This window comes from Epinephelus fuscoguttatus, linkage group LG13, assembly GCF_011397635.1.
Source record: "Epinephelus fuscoguttatus linkage group LG13, E.fuscoguttatus.final_Chr_v1".
Lineage (NCBI taxonomy): Eukaryota > Metazoa > Chordata > Actinopteri > Perciformes > Serranidae > Epinephelus > Epinephelus fuscoguttatus.
The window spans coordinates 420992-437500 of record NC_064764.1 but is presented as its reverse complement, the minus strand read 5'-3'; the positions used below and the strand labels follow the sequence as shown (position 1 = coordinate 437500).

The following is a 16509-nucleotide window of genomic DNA, read 5'->3' as shown; positions in this document are numbered from 1 at the left end:
TGCTGCTTCTTCGCATCAAAACAGAATGTATTCACAGTTTTATACTGGAGGCAGGTTCGGGATAAACCCATCCTCCCTTTTTCAGTCCTTCAACCACAATATTTGCACATATCTAATAACCTGCTTGATATCCAAGTCTTTCATAATGTTTTAAAGTAGGTGTGTTTCTCCTTCAAACCAGAATTGTGGGATTTTCTTTTGGGAATGCACCTTTTATCAACTCTCCTCATTTATGGCTGCCAATCACAGCAGGAACTCAATAAGCCTAATTTTCACCCCAACTGCCTGTTCCTAATCACAAATGCCAAGGATGTCTTAAACACAGTGTTACTGTTGTACCTCCGCTGAACCCACAGCTGCCAGTTCAGTCATGTAGAGGTCCAGGATGTGGAATTGCAGTCCACTGGGTGCCTCACTGCTGCTCTGCAGGAGCTGGACTGTGAGCAGATCCAGAAACCTGGCAACCATGCTGAGGAGATAAAGTTAACACAATTATTCATGTCAAAATGATAAAACCATGTTGAAACAATATTAATATAATGTTTACCCGCTCTCCCAGTTTTTCCTCTTCAGCATCTCAAAGATTTGTCTGAACATGAAGCGAACCAACTGTTAGAGAGAGGAAATGAATCATTTAGCAATACCACAATCACAACATCTAAAATCTTTCTCAAACCACATCTTCAAACATTTGAAGCTCAAGTCTTTGTAGAACACTGTGTTGTTGTAAACAGTGTTAAATTGTCTTGTTCAGGGGAGTCAAACATACGGCCCGCTGTAGAGCCCAATTCAGTCCACTGTATGACTTTACATATATAATATTGATGCAATTGTGAAGGCTGAGAGGTATAAAATGTAAAATGTTGCTTTGGAGACTTTTTACCCTTACCAGAATACAATTCTCTGAAAAAAACAAACAAAATTAAAGCTGCAAGCAGCGCTAGACGGGACCTCGGACTCCCGCTTTTTCGGCCTCCAGCTCATGTAGACAATTAAAGACAAAAGTTTTAGACAGTTTTAGACCCCTCTCCATTCTAGCTCACAGATGACAATTTCTCCACATTTACTCATGTTATTTTCAGAGGCACTAGCTCAGTTCCTGTTGGATTTAGGTCAGGGGTGTCAGCGCGTGATTTGTAGGTCCTGATGAGACGAACAAGCCAGATTTGGTTTAATCTTTCTACAACATTACTACGGGCCGCAGTGGACACTGTAGTGTGTCTAGGTGGCACCACGAAGATCGTCAGACGCGTGTGTGTGTGTGTGTGTGTATGTGTGTGTATATATATATATATATATATATATATATATATATATATATATATATATATATATATATATATATATATATATATTAAACCCAAAGACTTCAGTTGCTCCACAATGAAGCATCTTACTGCACCAGCTACTTTAACCTTTTCCACTGCACTGGGCTGCTGGCATGCCCGGCTTAATGTACAGTCAGAGGCACATATACACTACAAACTTTCAAAGCCTAACCAAAACACAATGTTAATCACAGGTTTTTAACTAGAAAAACTTGACACACAGCTGCATCTGAGATGCATCTCATATTAATCTTCAAGTTCCCCGCTATCAGATGATGTATAAAACTTATATGTAGCATATATCGCTGACCTGCCATCTCCCCATCAGAGACAAAAATGGGTGTATTGTTGGGAGGGTTAGAGTAAAAGAGGAAAAGATAAAACTCATTCAGCATTCTCCTCACACTAACCTGGAGGAACTTGTCCATGCGCAACCTGTCAATACCAGTCCACTCTCTTTTGAAGGTCTGCAGGAAGCTCTCCAAGTATAAAAACTCTGCAGGGAACCGTGCATCATCATCATCATCATCATCATCATCATGAAAAGTACAGGGCTTTTCACATATACCTCATTAAATCACACAAGATTATGAAATCATGCGTGGGCAACTTACGTTCATCAATACTATGGAAACTGTGGATCAGGGTGGAGAGTTGGTTTGACAGCTCCTCCTTAAGAAGAAAAGTTAAGACTGCATGAAACACATTTAATGGTTTATGACAGATACACATTCAAATTTCTCTGATTTGGACTTTGAGTAAGTTTTCATTTTCCATCACTATGCTGTCAAGACTCATATGGGATAATGGGGTGAACCAAACTGTTTTAGTATGTTGTGTCAAATAAAGAACACCAAGTGACTGATAACATTTGAACATGCTTCAGAAAGCCTTTTCAGTTTGACAGCTTTGAATGGGCACATTAATGAAATAAGGAGAGAGGAGAGAAACTGAGGAATACAGTGATGTACATTAGACAATCATGAGTGTGACAACATCTCCACCTGATACAGGGTAATAATATCATAAAAGTAAGAGGCTAAAATAATCATTCTCCAATTACATTACATTGCCATTCATATGATGATGAACCATCAAGTTGAAACACTAAAGTACACCAGTGAGGTACATTCATATTTTATTTCAGTAAAAATATTTGATATGTAAGCTTTTTGAACAATGCATTCATGAATTATTTTACTGAAATGTATTGCAGAATACCATGTACATTAACTGCAGCACGCCTGAAAAAAGTACTACAGATTTAATAATAACTTGCAAGCTTGTTGATCTTTTGTTGCACATACGAGACTAAAACCATTAAAAGGTCCAGTGTGAAGGATTTAAGGAAATAAACTGTCAGAAAATAAGTATTGTTGTGTTTTCTTTACCTTAGAATGAACCATTCATATAATGATAACTTTAATTTATATAGCGCCTTTCAAGAAACCCAATGTCACTTTACAGTACATAGTAATGATACAATAACACCAACAGAACAGTACAATACAACACAAGCAGAACAGAAAAACAACAAAACTCAAACAAACAACAGAAGAAAGCAGAGAAACTGTGTGATGGTCCACTGGGCATGAGATGGATTATTGAATTAAAAGAGCCATGGTGAGCAGATGAGATATCTACTCAGGCATGCAAAAGTTTGGGCTTCCCTGGTCAAAAGCTCTTTTACTGTGAATAGTTAAGTGAGTAGAATATAAACTGAGCTCCAAAGGGCATAAAGCTAAAGATGGAACATGCTTTTCAACATTTTAAGCAAGCCTACTGTATTCATTTTTGTTTTGTACAATTTAAGAGTGACAAAAGGAAAGGAGCATCATGCAAAAGTTTGGGCATCCCAAGACATCAGCTCTCACACAACTTTTACCAGGGTCTCAGACGTTTATTAGCTTGGTAGGGCTATGGCTTGCTCACAATCAGCATTAGGAAAGGCTTGGTTTTGCAAATTTCAAAGTTTTATATATACTCTGAATCCTGAAACCTTGTCCCACCATCAGCAACTATGGGCTCCTCTAAACAGTTGCCTAGCACTGTGAAAACTAAAATAACTGAGGCCAACAAAGCAGGAGAAGACTATACAAGGATAGGAAAGAGTTTTCTAGGTAGCTGTTTGCTAAGAATTAAGAAATGGCAGTTAACAGGAACTGTGAAGATCAAGATAAGGTCTGGAAGATTGGTTGTTAGAAAAGCAAATCAAAACCCCTGTTTGAATGCTAAAGACCTGCAGAAATATTTAGCAGACTCTGGAGTGGTGGTGCACTGTTCTACTGTGCAGTGACATGTGATCTTAATGTAAGAATCATCAGAAGAAAACATTTTCTGCATCCTCACAACAACATTCAGCATCAGAGGTTTCCTAAGGAACATCTAAACAAGCTTGATGCTTTATGGAAACAAGTCATGTGGACTGACAAAGTTAAAATAAAACTTTATGGATGCAATCAGCAAAGGTATATTTGGAGAAAAATGGTGGCGGAATTTCAGGAAAAGAACACCTGTCTAAACTGTTAAACGTGGGGGTGGTTTGATCATGCTATGGGCTTGTGTTGCAGCCAGTGGCACCGGGGACATTTCACGGCGGGGGAAGAATGGATTCAGTTAAAAGCAAATTCTGAAAGCAAACATTATCACCACCATCTGTAAAAAAAAAAGCTGAAGATGAAGAGAGGATGGTTTCTACAACAGGACAATGATCCTAGACACCAGCGTGTAGGATGTAGGATTATCGTACCAGAGACTCAAAATTATCGTATTTTGAGGGAAATTATCGTACATCTGTCATAACCAAAATAACAATCCTACTGATGCGCTATAGGTAATTACAACTAGGGATGCACCGAATATTTGGTAACCGAATATATTCGGACGAATATTGCAAAAAAACCACACATTCGGTATTCGGTGGAATAAGTTAAAAGCAAGGCCGAATAATAGCGGCGTGTTTTGATAACACAATCAAACAGCGTGCCATGACTGGCTGAGTAAAATGTCGGCAGTGTGGCGATCCGTCCGTCACCACACTCGCATTTGCAACTAAAAATAGTTTTGAGCGCGCAAAATAGGCTTAAATCATTCAGCACGCTGTGCGAGCAGCCTACAGATTTCAACCACCAGCAGAAACGAAAGGCAATTCCCACCGATTGTGGGTTGAACGGGGGTCACAGACAGTAATGTATTCCTGTCAAATACGGCTGCCATCGGCTTACCGGCAAGGTGAAGTCGGCTCCAATAATGTCCTCTTCTTGGCGTGTGGACTGCCCAGAAGAACCTGGACAGCCGAGTCAGCCGAACACAGGTATGTGATGTGTCAGAGGAGAAACGAGCCGTTAACGGTCCACAAACCTCATCGCGCTTTAGGAAATGTTAGTTACTTATGAAGGGGCCGTCAGGGGAGGAGGGTGGCTGGTTGATTCTTATTTTATTTATTTATTTTATTTTGATCCCCCTATGTTCATCACTCATTGATGCTGTTTTTGAAGTATGAATAAGTCAATAAGTAATTTATTCCATTGAAATATCATTGATGTATTATAGAAAAGTGATTTATCTTTTTATAAATGACAAAAGGCACATCTGCCTCATTTTCGCTGTGATATTGTGATACTACTCAGAACCATGACATTTTCATTGGTATCGTACAGTGGGATCCAATTTTGGTACCGTGACAACACTAATCTGGAGGGGGTTCATCTGCAAAAACTAATGAAAAACTAAACAACGATATTCGGTATTCGGCCAAGCGTTTAATATTATTCGGCTTCGGCTACAAATTTTCATTTTGGTGCATACCTAATTACAACAGTTAGTTTCGACCAATTAATTTGACTGGACGAGAAGCATTCTGTCCAAGAGTGCTGTTAAAGAGTATAACATCACTGGGACATGTAACAGTAAAATCACTCCGCTCACAGGTGTTATAAATATAACCGTTAATTAACCAGCTGTCACACTCATTTCCTTGCTCAGCATTGCTGTTTAAGCTGTTGTTGACCTGTTGTATAAAAGCAATATCATACTCGCCTGCGGCCACATGCCTATGACCGGATCACAGCCGTGACGATATACATTACAACATCACTCCCTCTCATGTGATATTGCTTAAATATAGTCACTCTAGTGTTTACTTTATTTTCCATTTTCCTTGCTTCTGTTTTTCCTCTTCTTCTTCTGTTTTGAATCTCATTCTTGCTCGACTTCCTAGTGCCTAGCGCCTCGTGGGGCTGGTACAGCGCCTAGCGCCCTGTGGGGCTGGTACAGCTGACCATTCAGCCAATCGTGCTCATTGTTCAGAGACAAACGTCACCCGTATCTCATGCTGCGCAAAGTGCGATTGGCTGGAAACATGTCACATGGGAACAGATGCCTTCAGGGCTCACAAAAAACTCTGGCATACTGATTATAACCACACATTCATGAAATGGTCAAATTATCGTACATTTGGCCTTTTTTGGGATTACTGATCGTACATCGTACAGAGGGCCAAATTATCGTACAAATACGATAAGTATCATACACCTGGCAATGCTGCTAGACACACACCTCCAAATCCAAAATGGACAACCTCAAGAGACACAAGCAGAAGGTTTTGCCATGGTGCTCACAGTGTGCTGACCTAATCATTAAAAATCTGTGGATAGACCTAAAAGAAGGTCAAGAATCTCAGAGAACTGGAAGCCTTTAGCAGGAAGAATGGGTGAAAATCCCCCAAACAAGAACTAAAGACACTTAGCTGGTTACAAATAGCGTTTAGAAGCTGTGTGCTGGTCAGCTACGGCACACTGGGAACTGGCAGGTGGGTCTCCCAGCTCTGGTGTATTATTTGTGTTCATTATAGTGCCTGACTCACAGGCCGTCGAGTTTGTTGTGTTAACCTCAACATTTCTTTCCTGTGTTATCATATCATAGGCCCACAAATATTTATCCATATCTCATAATTATCAGACTTTGATCCTCTGTCTGACTGACAGCAGCAGAGCTTACCTGGAGCAGTGGTTTGTCCTGCATCCACAAGCAGTAAAACAGACCTTTCCACAGCTTGAGCAGCTCATCTCCTGTGAAGCCACCTATATAGAGAACATAAGGCTGTATGTGAATTACATTAAATAGGATGCAAATTAAAGAGACAGAAACCATTAAGTATCAGTCATAATTTTTCTGGTATTTCATGGACTAGAACACTAGTCAAATAACCAATCATCTTTCTTGACGGTGGACCTAACCCTAATTTACAGACCTGCGCTCTTAAGCATAAAAACACTGTGGCCATAAACGTGTTCATACCCTGGTTATTGTTAGTAGATTCTATCTAACTGGGAGTCAGCTGTGACATTAGAAGACAACACACAAGAGTAATTTTGACCAAAAAGCCACACGTGTGCACTGTTTACGATGTATTTTAATATCACCAGACATGCGTCAGACTGGAACAACTTTCATTTCAAACAAACAACCGACCGGTTTTGTCGTTACAAAAATTACGTTATCCATTTTCAAGCAAAGTCAATACTGGTTTAGTGTTTGAGCTGTTTTTGGCTGACTCTTCACAGAGCTAGGTGGCTAACGCGGATAGGCTAACTTACCAGACGCATTGTGAGACCTGGCATTTATGTATTTCCTCAGTTTTTTTATGGCCTTGGTCCGGGTGGGCTTCTCATTTGAGGCTAATCTCTGTGCGAGCTGGACCTCTGGTTCTGGAGTCGACGCCATGTTCACACCGTTTCACGTGGGGACTTTCCACTACTCTCGACTTCCCACGTTCCCCTCACCCCGTGCGGCGCGGAATGATGACGTCGTCGGAACTGGGACGGCGGCATCCATGGGTGCGTCCCAAGTCTCTTAAATTACTGCTAGTGCTACTGCTAGCTGACTTTGCTAGCTGTTTAGCCCCTCCCACCTAGGAAAAATTGCGAGGAACTAGCGCTAGGAGCGATGAGCGAGCATTGTCGGTTTAAGAGACATGAGACGGCCTTACTCTGAAGCGTCACGTGAAGCGACGTCCATTCCTGATGACGGCGGCACAACTGGCTCTGCTCTTATACAGTCTATGGGTGCGTCCCAAGTCTCTTATTTTTATAGTGCTACTGCTAGCTCCTCGCTTGAACCGGAAGTCGTTCGAGGTCCGCCATCTTCTAGGCCGTCCCAAGTCTCTTATTTGTGCAGCGAGGAGCTAGGGCTAGGAGCTAGCAGCAAGCTTTAAGCAGCTACGAGCTAGGATGGTTGAGAGGTTCCTAACAGCTCCTATCCAGCTTATTCTCTCTCCATATCTAACAAAGCAATTAAAACTATCAACAAGATAAATTTTGATTATATTTGGAAAAGGAAACCCCATTATTTAAGGAGAGCAACTCTGGTCAAAGACTATGAAGATGGTGGGCTGCAGGCCATTGATTTTGACTGTATTAATGGAACGTTAAAGATTAAGTGGTTAAGATCCTTTTAGGCAAATAATAACAGCTTCTGGTATTCTGTTTCTAGAGAAGTGTTCAAAATGATGGGCGGAATTGACTTTATACTACACTGTGATTTCTCAGTGACAAAACTTCCAGTTAAACTGTCCTTGTTTCACTCACAGACACTCCTGTATTGGAAGATGCTGTACAAGCATAATTTTACACCCCATGATGTTCCCATCTGGAACTGTAGATTCATCCTTTCCAAAAACAGATCTTTATGTTTCAGTGAGTGGATGGAGAGGAATATATGGTCAGTTACTCATCTATTAGATGAAACTGGCAGAGTCCTACCCTTTGATGAATTCTGTCTTAAGTTCAATTTTCAGTGTAACCGTAATCAATATGACAAAGTCATTAAAAGTAGCCAGCAGCTTTTCTTCAGATGGTTAAAAATACAGTTCCCTATATGGCTGCCCTGCTCAACTCCCCTCTTTGACTTTTGATGGACGGGATCTATCAAGTGGGACTCTGCCAAATAAAGTAATCCCTGGTCTCTTTACATACACCTTATATCCTTCACAGTCTAGCCGGAATTTTGGCTCTCACGTTTTCTGTCAATCTGCCTTAAAAAAATTGCGTATAACTTCTTAAAAATACCTCTATCTCCTAAAGCCAAAGAACTTCATTTCAAAGTATTTAATGATATATACCCCTCAAGCAATCTTCTCAGTCAAAGATTTAACATAGATAACAAAAACTGTCTATTCTGTGATGAGCACATAGAGACCACGGATCACTTATTCTTCTCCTGCACATTCAGTAACACCTTTTGGAATGAAATGTATGTTTGGCTGGAGCCCAAAGTTTCCTCTCTCTCTTACTTCACCAATAGAGATATCACATTTGGAATTTTAAGGAGGATAAGAACTCAGAACTTTTATTGAACACTTTACTTATTTTGGGGAAAGCTTTTATCCATAAGTGCAGATGCATCCAAACACGACCACTGCTGATGGTCTTCAAAAGAGAGCTAACTGTGTATTATAAATCGCTGAAGTTTATGAAAAAGAAAGGGGAAAAACTCTGGAACATTATTGATAACTTAAAATTGCTTGAAGTGACCCCCTAAGTTCTGTCCTTACATATGTCTTCTTTTGTTTGTTTTTTTCTCTGTCTGTTTGTTTGTTTGTTTGTTTTTTTTCCCCCTCCTTTTTTATTTATGTATTTACTCAATTTTTGGTTTGCATGTCAGTTTGTCTCATCCATGCTTGATTACACCATCCTAGGAGTGTTATCCTTCGCAAAAGTTTATTTATTGGTGTTGCTGCTGTTATTGTGTGTGTATCCATTCAAATGCCCTGTTTCATGCTGTGCCCTACCTGCTGTTTGTTGTGTATATATTGTAAATAAATTTGTATTATGTTAAAAAAAAAAAAAAAAAAGGTTCCTAACAGGAAGTCTTTTTCAGCTTGAGGCCATGACGTATAAATACCCGCCCCTTTATCTGGCTCATTTGAACGAGATGGCGGAGAAATAGCGCAAGTGTACCCGTTACATGCATTCTTTGCAGTGAAACGCTGTAATTCACATGCCTACGTGACTACAAAGAGTAATGTTAATGATATTTCGTGCAAGACTGTCATGTTGTAATTAAGTTTATTTCATTCACAATCTGTTGCGTTGTTCAGCGGACTGTTGGTGATGTGTGGCTGTTAAATGTACAGCTGCTCATGTCCAGAACCACACGTGTTGATATAACACCACACACAAACACACACACATTTGCCCATCATTAATTGTCCTGCATGTCATGTGAGTGGAATAATGTTTAATAGCTTGTAGGTAATATTAATTAGCCTATTAATATTAATATTAATTAATATTATTACTTTCATGTTGTTGTAAGCTACTGTCATTACCGTCTGTCCTGCACCTCTCTCTGTCACTGTCTCTCTCTGTCTCTGTCTCTCTCTCTCTGTCTCTCTCTCTCTCTCTGTCTCATTGTGTCATACGGATTACTGTTAATTTGTTATGGTGATCTGTTCTGTACGACATCTATTGCACGTCTGTCCGGCCTGAAAGAGGGATCCCTCCTCAGTTGCTCTTCCTGAGGTTTCTACCGTTGTACCGTACCGCTGTGAGGGCCCTAAGGACAGAGGGATGTCATATGCTGTAAAGCCCTGTGAGGCAAATTGTGATTTGTGATATTGGGCTTTATAAATAAAACTGATTGAGGTAGACTGACAGGTCTGATGTCTTATTCACTCAGCAGCTGACTTGTTGAATGATGGCGAGTGGATTTAATAATAGTGATAATAATGATGATGATAATAATAATGATAATAATGCTCATCACAGTGACAGTGGCAGGGCTACAGACCGTTCTTCAATTGCCACAAACTTCGGCAAATGTCTCAATAACAATGGTAACACATGCAAAACTGTGTGACCAAAGTCATGACGGCGGGGGGCAGGGGGTTACGGCTTTGATCAGCGAATATAATGACACTTGGGATGTACACTAAATGCTGGCTCCGTTATGCAGCAGATCCAGTTGTGTCGCTGTCATCAGGAATGGACGTCGCTTCACGTGACGCTTCAGAGTAAGGCCGTCTCATGTCTCTTAAACCAACAATGCTCGCTCATCGCTCCTAGCGCTAGTTCCTCGCAATTTTTCCTAGGTGGGAGGGGCTAAACAGCTAGCAAAGTCAGCTAGCAGTAGCACTAGCAGTAACTTAAGAGACTTGGGACGCACCCTATGGATCTGCTGCATAACGGAGCCAGCATTCATAGCGTACATCCAAGTCCCATTATATTCGCTGATCAAAGCCGTAACCCCCTGCCCCCCGCCGTCATGACTTTGGTCACACAGTTTTGCATGTGTTACCATTGTTATTGAGACATTTGCCGAAGTTTGTGGCAATTACAGAACGGTCTGTAGCCCTGCCACTGTCACTGTGATGAGCATCATTATCATTATTATTATTATTATCATCACTATTAATAAATCCACTCGCCATCATTCAACAAGTCAGCTGCTGAGTGAATAAGACATCAGACCTGTCAGTCTACCTCAATCAATTCAATTTTATTTATAAAGCCCAATATCACAATTTGCCTCACAGGGCTTTACAGCATACGACATCCCTCTGTCCTTATGACCCTCACATCTGATAAGGAAAAACTCCACAAAAAACGGTAGAAACCTCAGGAAGAGCAACTGAGGAAGGATCCCTCTTCCAGGACGGACAGACGTGCAATAGATGTCGTACAGAACAGATCAGCATGATAAATTAACAGTAATCCGTATGACACAATGAGAGAGAGAGAGAGAGAGAGAGAGACAGACAGACAGACAGACAGAGAGGTGCAGGACAGACGGTAATGACAGTAGCTTACAACAACATGAAAGTAATAATATTAATTAATATTAATATTAATATTAATAGGCTAATTAATATTACCTACAAGCTATTAAACATTATTCCACTCACATGACATGCAGGACAATTAATGATGGGCAAATGTGTTCGTGTGTGTATGCGTGGTGTTATATCAACACGTGTGGTTCTGGACATGAGCAGCTGCACATTTAACAGCCACACATCACCGACAGTCCGCTGAACAACGCAATGGATTGTGAATGAAATAAACTTAATTACAACATGACAGTCTTGCACGAAATATCATCAACGTTACTCTTTGTAGTCACGTAGGAATGTGAATTACAGTGTTTCATTGCAGAGAATGCATGTAACGGGTACACTTGCGCTGTTTCTCCGCCATCTCGCTCAAATGAGCCAGGTGTAGGGGGTGGGTATTTATACGTCATGGCCTCAAGCTGAAAAAGACTTCCTGTTAGGAACCTCTCGACCATCCTAGCTCGTAGCTGCTTAAAGCTTGCTGCTAGCTCCTAGCGCTAGCTCCTCGCCACAAAAATAAGAGACTTGGGACGGCCTAGAAGATGGCTGACCTCGAACGACTTCCGGTTCAAGCGAGGAGCTAGCAGTAGCACTATAAAAATAAGAGACTTGAGGACTTGGGACGCACCCCATGTATATACATAGATACACACACATATATACATAGACGCCGCATTGACTGCCGCTGCCTATTGGAGCCGACGTCCTCGCCGGCCGCCATCTTGGATATATATATGTGTATGTATATATATATATATATATATATATATGTACATACACATACATATATATACATACATACATACATACACATACATACATACATACATACATACATATATATATTTATATATATATATATATATATATATATATCCCACAGTGGGGTTGAGGTGAATGAAATAACTGTGTTGTAGTTGTAACCTAAATAACATGCTGTTGCTATCTGCAGGATGTATTAAAGCATGAAATCCCGCATTTTTAATGTACGAAAGCATCCTGTATCATAACTACGTACATATATATGTATATATATGTATGTATGTATGTGTATATATATATATATATATATATATATATACAGTACAGGCCAAAAGTTTGGACACACCTTCTCATTCAATGCGTTTTCTTTATTTTCATGACTATTTACATTGTAGATTCTCACTGAAGGCATCAAAACTATGAATGAACACATGTGGAGTTATGTACTTAACAAAAAAAGGTGAACTACCTGAAAACATGTTTTATATTATAGTTTCTTCAAAATAGCCACCCTTTGCTCTGATTACTGCTTTGCACACTCTTGGCATTCTCTCCATGAGCTTCAAGAGGTAGTCACCTGAAATGGTTTTCCAGCAGTCTTGAAGGACTTCCCAGAGGTGTTTAGCACTTGTTGGCCCCTTTGCCTTCACTCTGCGGTCCAGCTCACCCCAAACCATCTCGATTGGGTTCAGGTCCGGGGACTGTGGAGGCCAGGTCATCTGCCACAGCACTCCATCACTCTCTTTCTTGGTCAAATAGCCCTTACACAGCCTGGAGGTGTGTTTGGGGTCATTGTCCTGTTGAAAAATAAATGATCGTCCAACTAAACGCAAAGCAGATGGGATGGCATGTCGCTGCAGGATGCTGTGATAGCCATGCTGGTTCAGTGTGCCTTCAATTTTGAATAAATCCCCAACAGTGTCACCAGCAAAACACCCCCACACCATCACACCTCTTCCTCCATGCTTCACAGTGGGAACCAGGCATGTGGAATCCATCCGTTCACCTTTTCTGCATCTCACAAAGACACGGCGGTTGGAACCAAAGATCTCAAATTTGGACTCATCAGACCAAAGCACAGATTTCCACTGGTCTAATGTCCATTCCTTGTGTTTCTTGGCCCAAACAAATCTCTTCTGCTTGTTGTCTCTCCTTAGCAGTGGTTTCCTAGCAGCTATTTGACCATGAAGGCCTGATTCGTGCAGTCTCCTCTTAACAGTTGTTCTAGAGATGGGTCTGCTGCTAGAACTCTGTGTGGCATTCATCTGCTCTCTGATCTGAGCTGCTGTTAACTTGCGATTTCTGAGGCTGGTGACTCGGATGAACTTATCCTCAGAAGCAGAGGTGACTCTTGGTCTTCCTTTCCTGGGTCGGTCCTCATGTGTGCCAGTTTCGTTGTAGCGCTTGATGGTTTTTGCGACTCCACTTGGGGACACATTTAAAGTTTTTGCAATTTTCCGGACTGACTGACCTTCATTTCTTAAAGTAATGATGGCCACTCGTCTTTCTTTAGTTAGCTGATTGGTTCTTGCCATAATATGAATTTTAACAGTTGTCCAATAGGGCTGTCAGCTGTGTATTAACCTGACTTCTGCACAACACAACTGATGGTCCCATTCCCATCGATAAAGCAAGAAATTCCTCTAATTAACCCTGATAAGGCACACCTGTGAAGTGAAAACCATTTCAGGTGACTACCTCTTGAAGCTCATCGAGAGAATGCCAAGAGTGTGCAAAGCAGTAATCAGAGCAAAGGGTGGCTATTTTGAAGAAACTAGAATGTAAAACATGTTTTCAGTTATTTCACCTTTTTTTGTTAAGTACATAACTCCACATGTGTTCATTCATAGTTTTGATACCTTCAGTGAGAATCTACAATGTAAAAAGTCATGAAAATAAAGAAAACGCATTGAATGAGAAGGTGTGTCCAAACTTTTGGCCTGTACTGTATATGGATATATGAATATATTTTCATGTTGGTACATGAACAATTCATGATATTTCTATTACATGCATTTAAGAAAGTCAGTTAATATACTGGCATATATAACACTATGTTGGATATCTAAAGGAAAGTTAAAGGTTATTAATTAGTGAATAAAAGGGGAAGGATTAAATAAGTTAACTACTGTTTTATAATATTTGTCATGTTGGAAATAAATACATCAAAAGAAATGACGGAGCAAACTACTCACCTGTATCCATCAGCTGCAGTATTTTTAGCCCCAGTAAACAGGTAATCGTTTTCCGAATTGGAACGTTTGTTCCGTGGTCCCTATTTGCCAATTGCCTATTTTTATTTATTTCAGATCAATTCTGTGGTTAGTAAATAATTCCAGGGCAAAGCTTGATGTGCATTTCCTCACCACAGACACATTAACAAAGCTTCCTAACATGTACCATCATGACACTATGATATGAATGGGACTATGATATAAAGTTAAATTTATAAAACATTTTTCTTACATTGAACTTTCTTCGGCGGCATCTCAGTCGAAATCCCGATGATGGCAGACTGAGCTATAGTGGGCAGACTTCACCAGCATTGAAGCATTGATGCATTGTGGGATTTATACTTGGCCAAATACCGCTCAGGTGCGGTCTCAACATAAGTGTGGGTAAAGTACAAATCAAGCACACTTCACTTTTGGTCGTTACAGTGTTTCATTGCAAAGAATGCATGTAACGGGTACACTTGTGCTATTTCTCCACCATCTCGTTCAAATGAGCCAGATGTAGGGGGTGGGTATTTATACGTCAGGGCCTCAAGCTGAAAAAGACTTCCTGTTAGGAACCTCTCGTGTTATCTTACTCATCGCACTTAACAGATCCCTCCTAACTCCTAACGCTAACTCCTTACTGGCAGGAATAAGAGACATGAGACGGCATTAAAGATGGCGGACCTCAAACGACTTCCGGTTCAAGTAAGGAGTTAGGAGTTAGCAGTATAAAATTAAGAGACTTGGGATGGACCCCAAGATGGTCCACTGTGAGTCAGTTTCCTGTATCAGTGTCACGTGGGGTTCGCGACCACCTCGCCCCTTTAGGAGACTAACAGCAGGTCCTGAGTCCATAGACTTCAGTGGGAGAAATGAACATGATTACAGATTATCGCCAATTCTTTCGCCCCATAGTCATGGAAGCAAACATTCGACCTGCCTCTGTCTCAACAACACACTCTCGTGAGATCTGGCAACAGATATCTCCTCTCTGGTGCTGAAATCAGTGCAGTTTCACCAATGGGAGTATATTGTAGGCGGGCCATTTTGTAGTAATCCAGTATATTTGGTAAAGCTGCAGTACCGGAGGCTGCAGTTTCAGGACCCTTCAGTTTTCGTCACAGCGCCACCCACGGTTAGAAGGACTAGAGAGGATGAGATGAGAAAAAGTGAGTATCTACGGTTAGAAGGAGTAACGTTAAAGAGGACAAGACGACAGAACGTGAGTACAGTTTTAATTGTTTGAGGTTAAATGTTGGCTACTTTATCTTTAAATGGATCTGCGAGTTACCACGGGCTAATGCTGCGTTCCAGGCAACCTGTAACTCGTGTTTTTACAACCTACCGTGAAAGTGCACTGGAACGGCAGTCAAACCCCTAACTTACCACCCGTGAACTCATCCCAGATCGATGTACTCCCAGTTACTTGTTCTGACGTCACACAGCCCTCTAAACCAATTACCTTACTCCTCTAAACAACAATGGCAGCCCTACGGATGCGGTATTGATGCATGTGATACATGGTGAGAAATAGACATAAAATAACCCTAATGTTAAGGCATTACTGGCAGCCGCTCTAACAGCTGGTTTCCAGTGCAAGAATAAATCAATACAAAATACGTTTCCAAACACACAGATAACGTAAAATAAAAAGTATAATAGCATCTGTGACTTTATGCGCTGTTTCTCCTCCTCCGTTTCGCTCAAATGAGCAAGGAACCGGCACCTTTGGTGACAGAAGTGATTATAAACAAACATAAACCCCGCACGGTCCGCTATGTTCCTTTGAGAGTTTGGCGTGACTTGCCTGGAACGCTATGAAGTCGTGAATCATGACTTGAAGTGGTGACTTACAGGCTCAGAAACTTGCCTGGAACACAGCATTACGCCGGATTTCCACTGGATGCGTGTCCGTTGCGGAACGGCAGCGCTGGTTATCCGCTGCGTGCTCCGCCGTCCATCAATACCCACCGGCTGCGTTTGCTGTGCGGTGCGGTGCAGCTCCGCCGGAAGACATCTCAGTGTACTGCCATGATTAATATCTCCTCGTCCATGGTGTTCATGGGGTGAAATGACGTCTGAAAACCTCTGACCTGTTGACTTCAGGCCTGTCTCTGCCCATTATGTAGTTTTTAAGGTGTAGTGCAGGGAAATATGATCCGCCGTGAACACTGTGTATTTTATTTTGAAAGTTAACCGGATGTAAATAAATTACTAGTATGTCAACCTATCGACACCAATCTATTCCACTGTTTTCAGGTTATTGTTTTATGCTTTATTTGTTTAAATGATTCATTTAAAGTGAACAACGTATTTAGTGTTCATGGGTTTTTTATACTCCATGATCAATACACCAGTGCAACAAATG

General features: G+C 41.0%; 1 protein-coding gene across 2 annotated transcripts in view; it reads right to left on the bottom strand.

Moving 5' to 3' along the window:
- The window catches only part of rrp1 (ribosomal RNA processing 1), a 74512-nt gene extending 67226 nt beyond the window's left edge, over positions 1 to 7286 (bottom strand). The window contains exons 1-6 of one of the 2 annotated variants that reach the window (XR_007450799.1): positions 6926 to 7286; positions 6327 to 6409; positions 1943 to 2000; positions 1739 to 1824; positions 548 to 609; positions 340 to 469 (exon numbers count right to left, since the gene is read on the bottom strand). Coding sequence is in view for 1 of the 2 variants with exons in the window: in XM_049594835.1 (XP_049450792.1) it covers positions 340 to 469; positions 548 to 609; positions 1739 to 1824; positions 1943 to 2000; positions 6327 to 6409; positions 6926 to 7052 (546 nt within the window). In the remaining variant the exon portion in view is untranslated. The remainder of the gene's footprint in view (positions 1 to 339; positions 470 to 547; positions 610 to 1738; positions 1825 to 1942; positions 2001 to 6326; positions 6410 to 6925) is intronic. The other variant, XM_049594835.1, reaches the window with a different exon arrangement.
- Positions 7287 to 16509: the final 9223 nt, after the last annotated feature.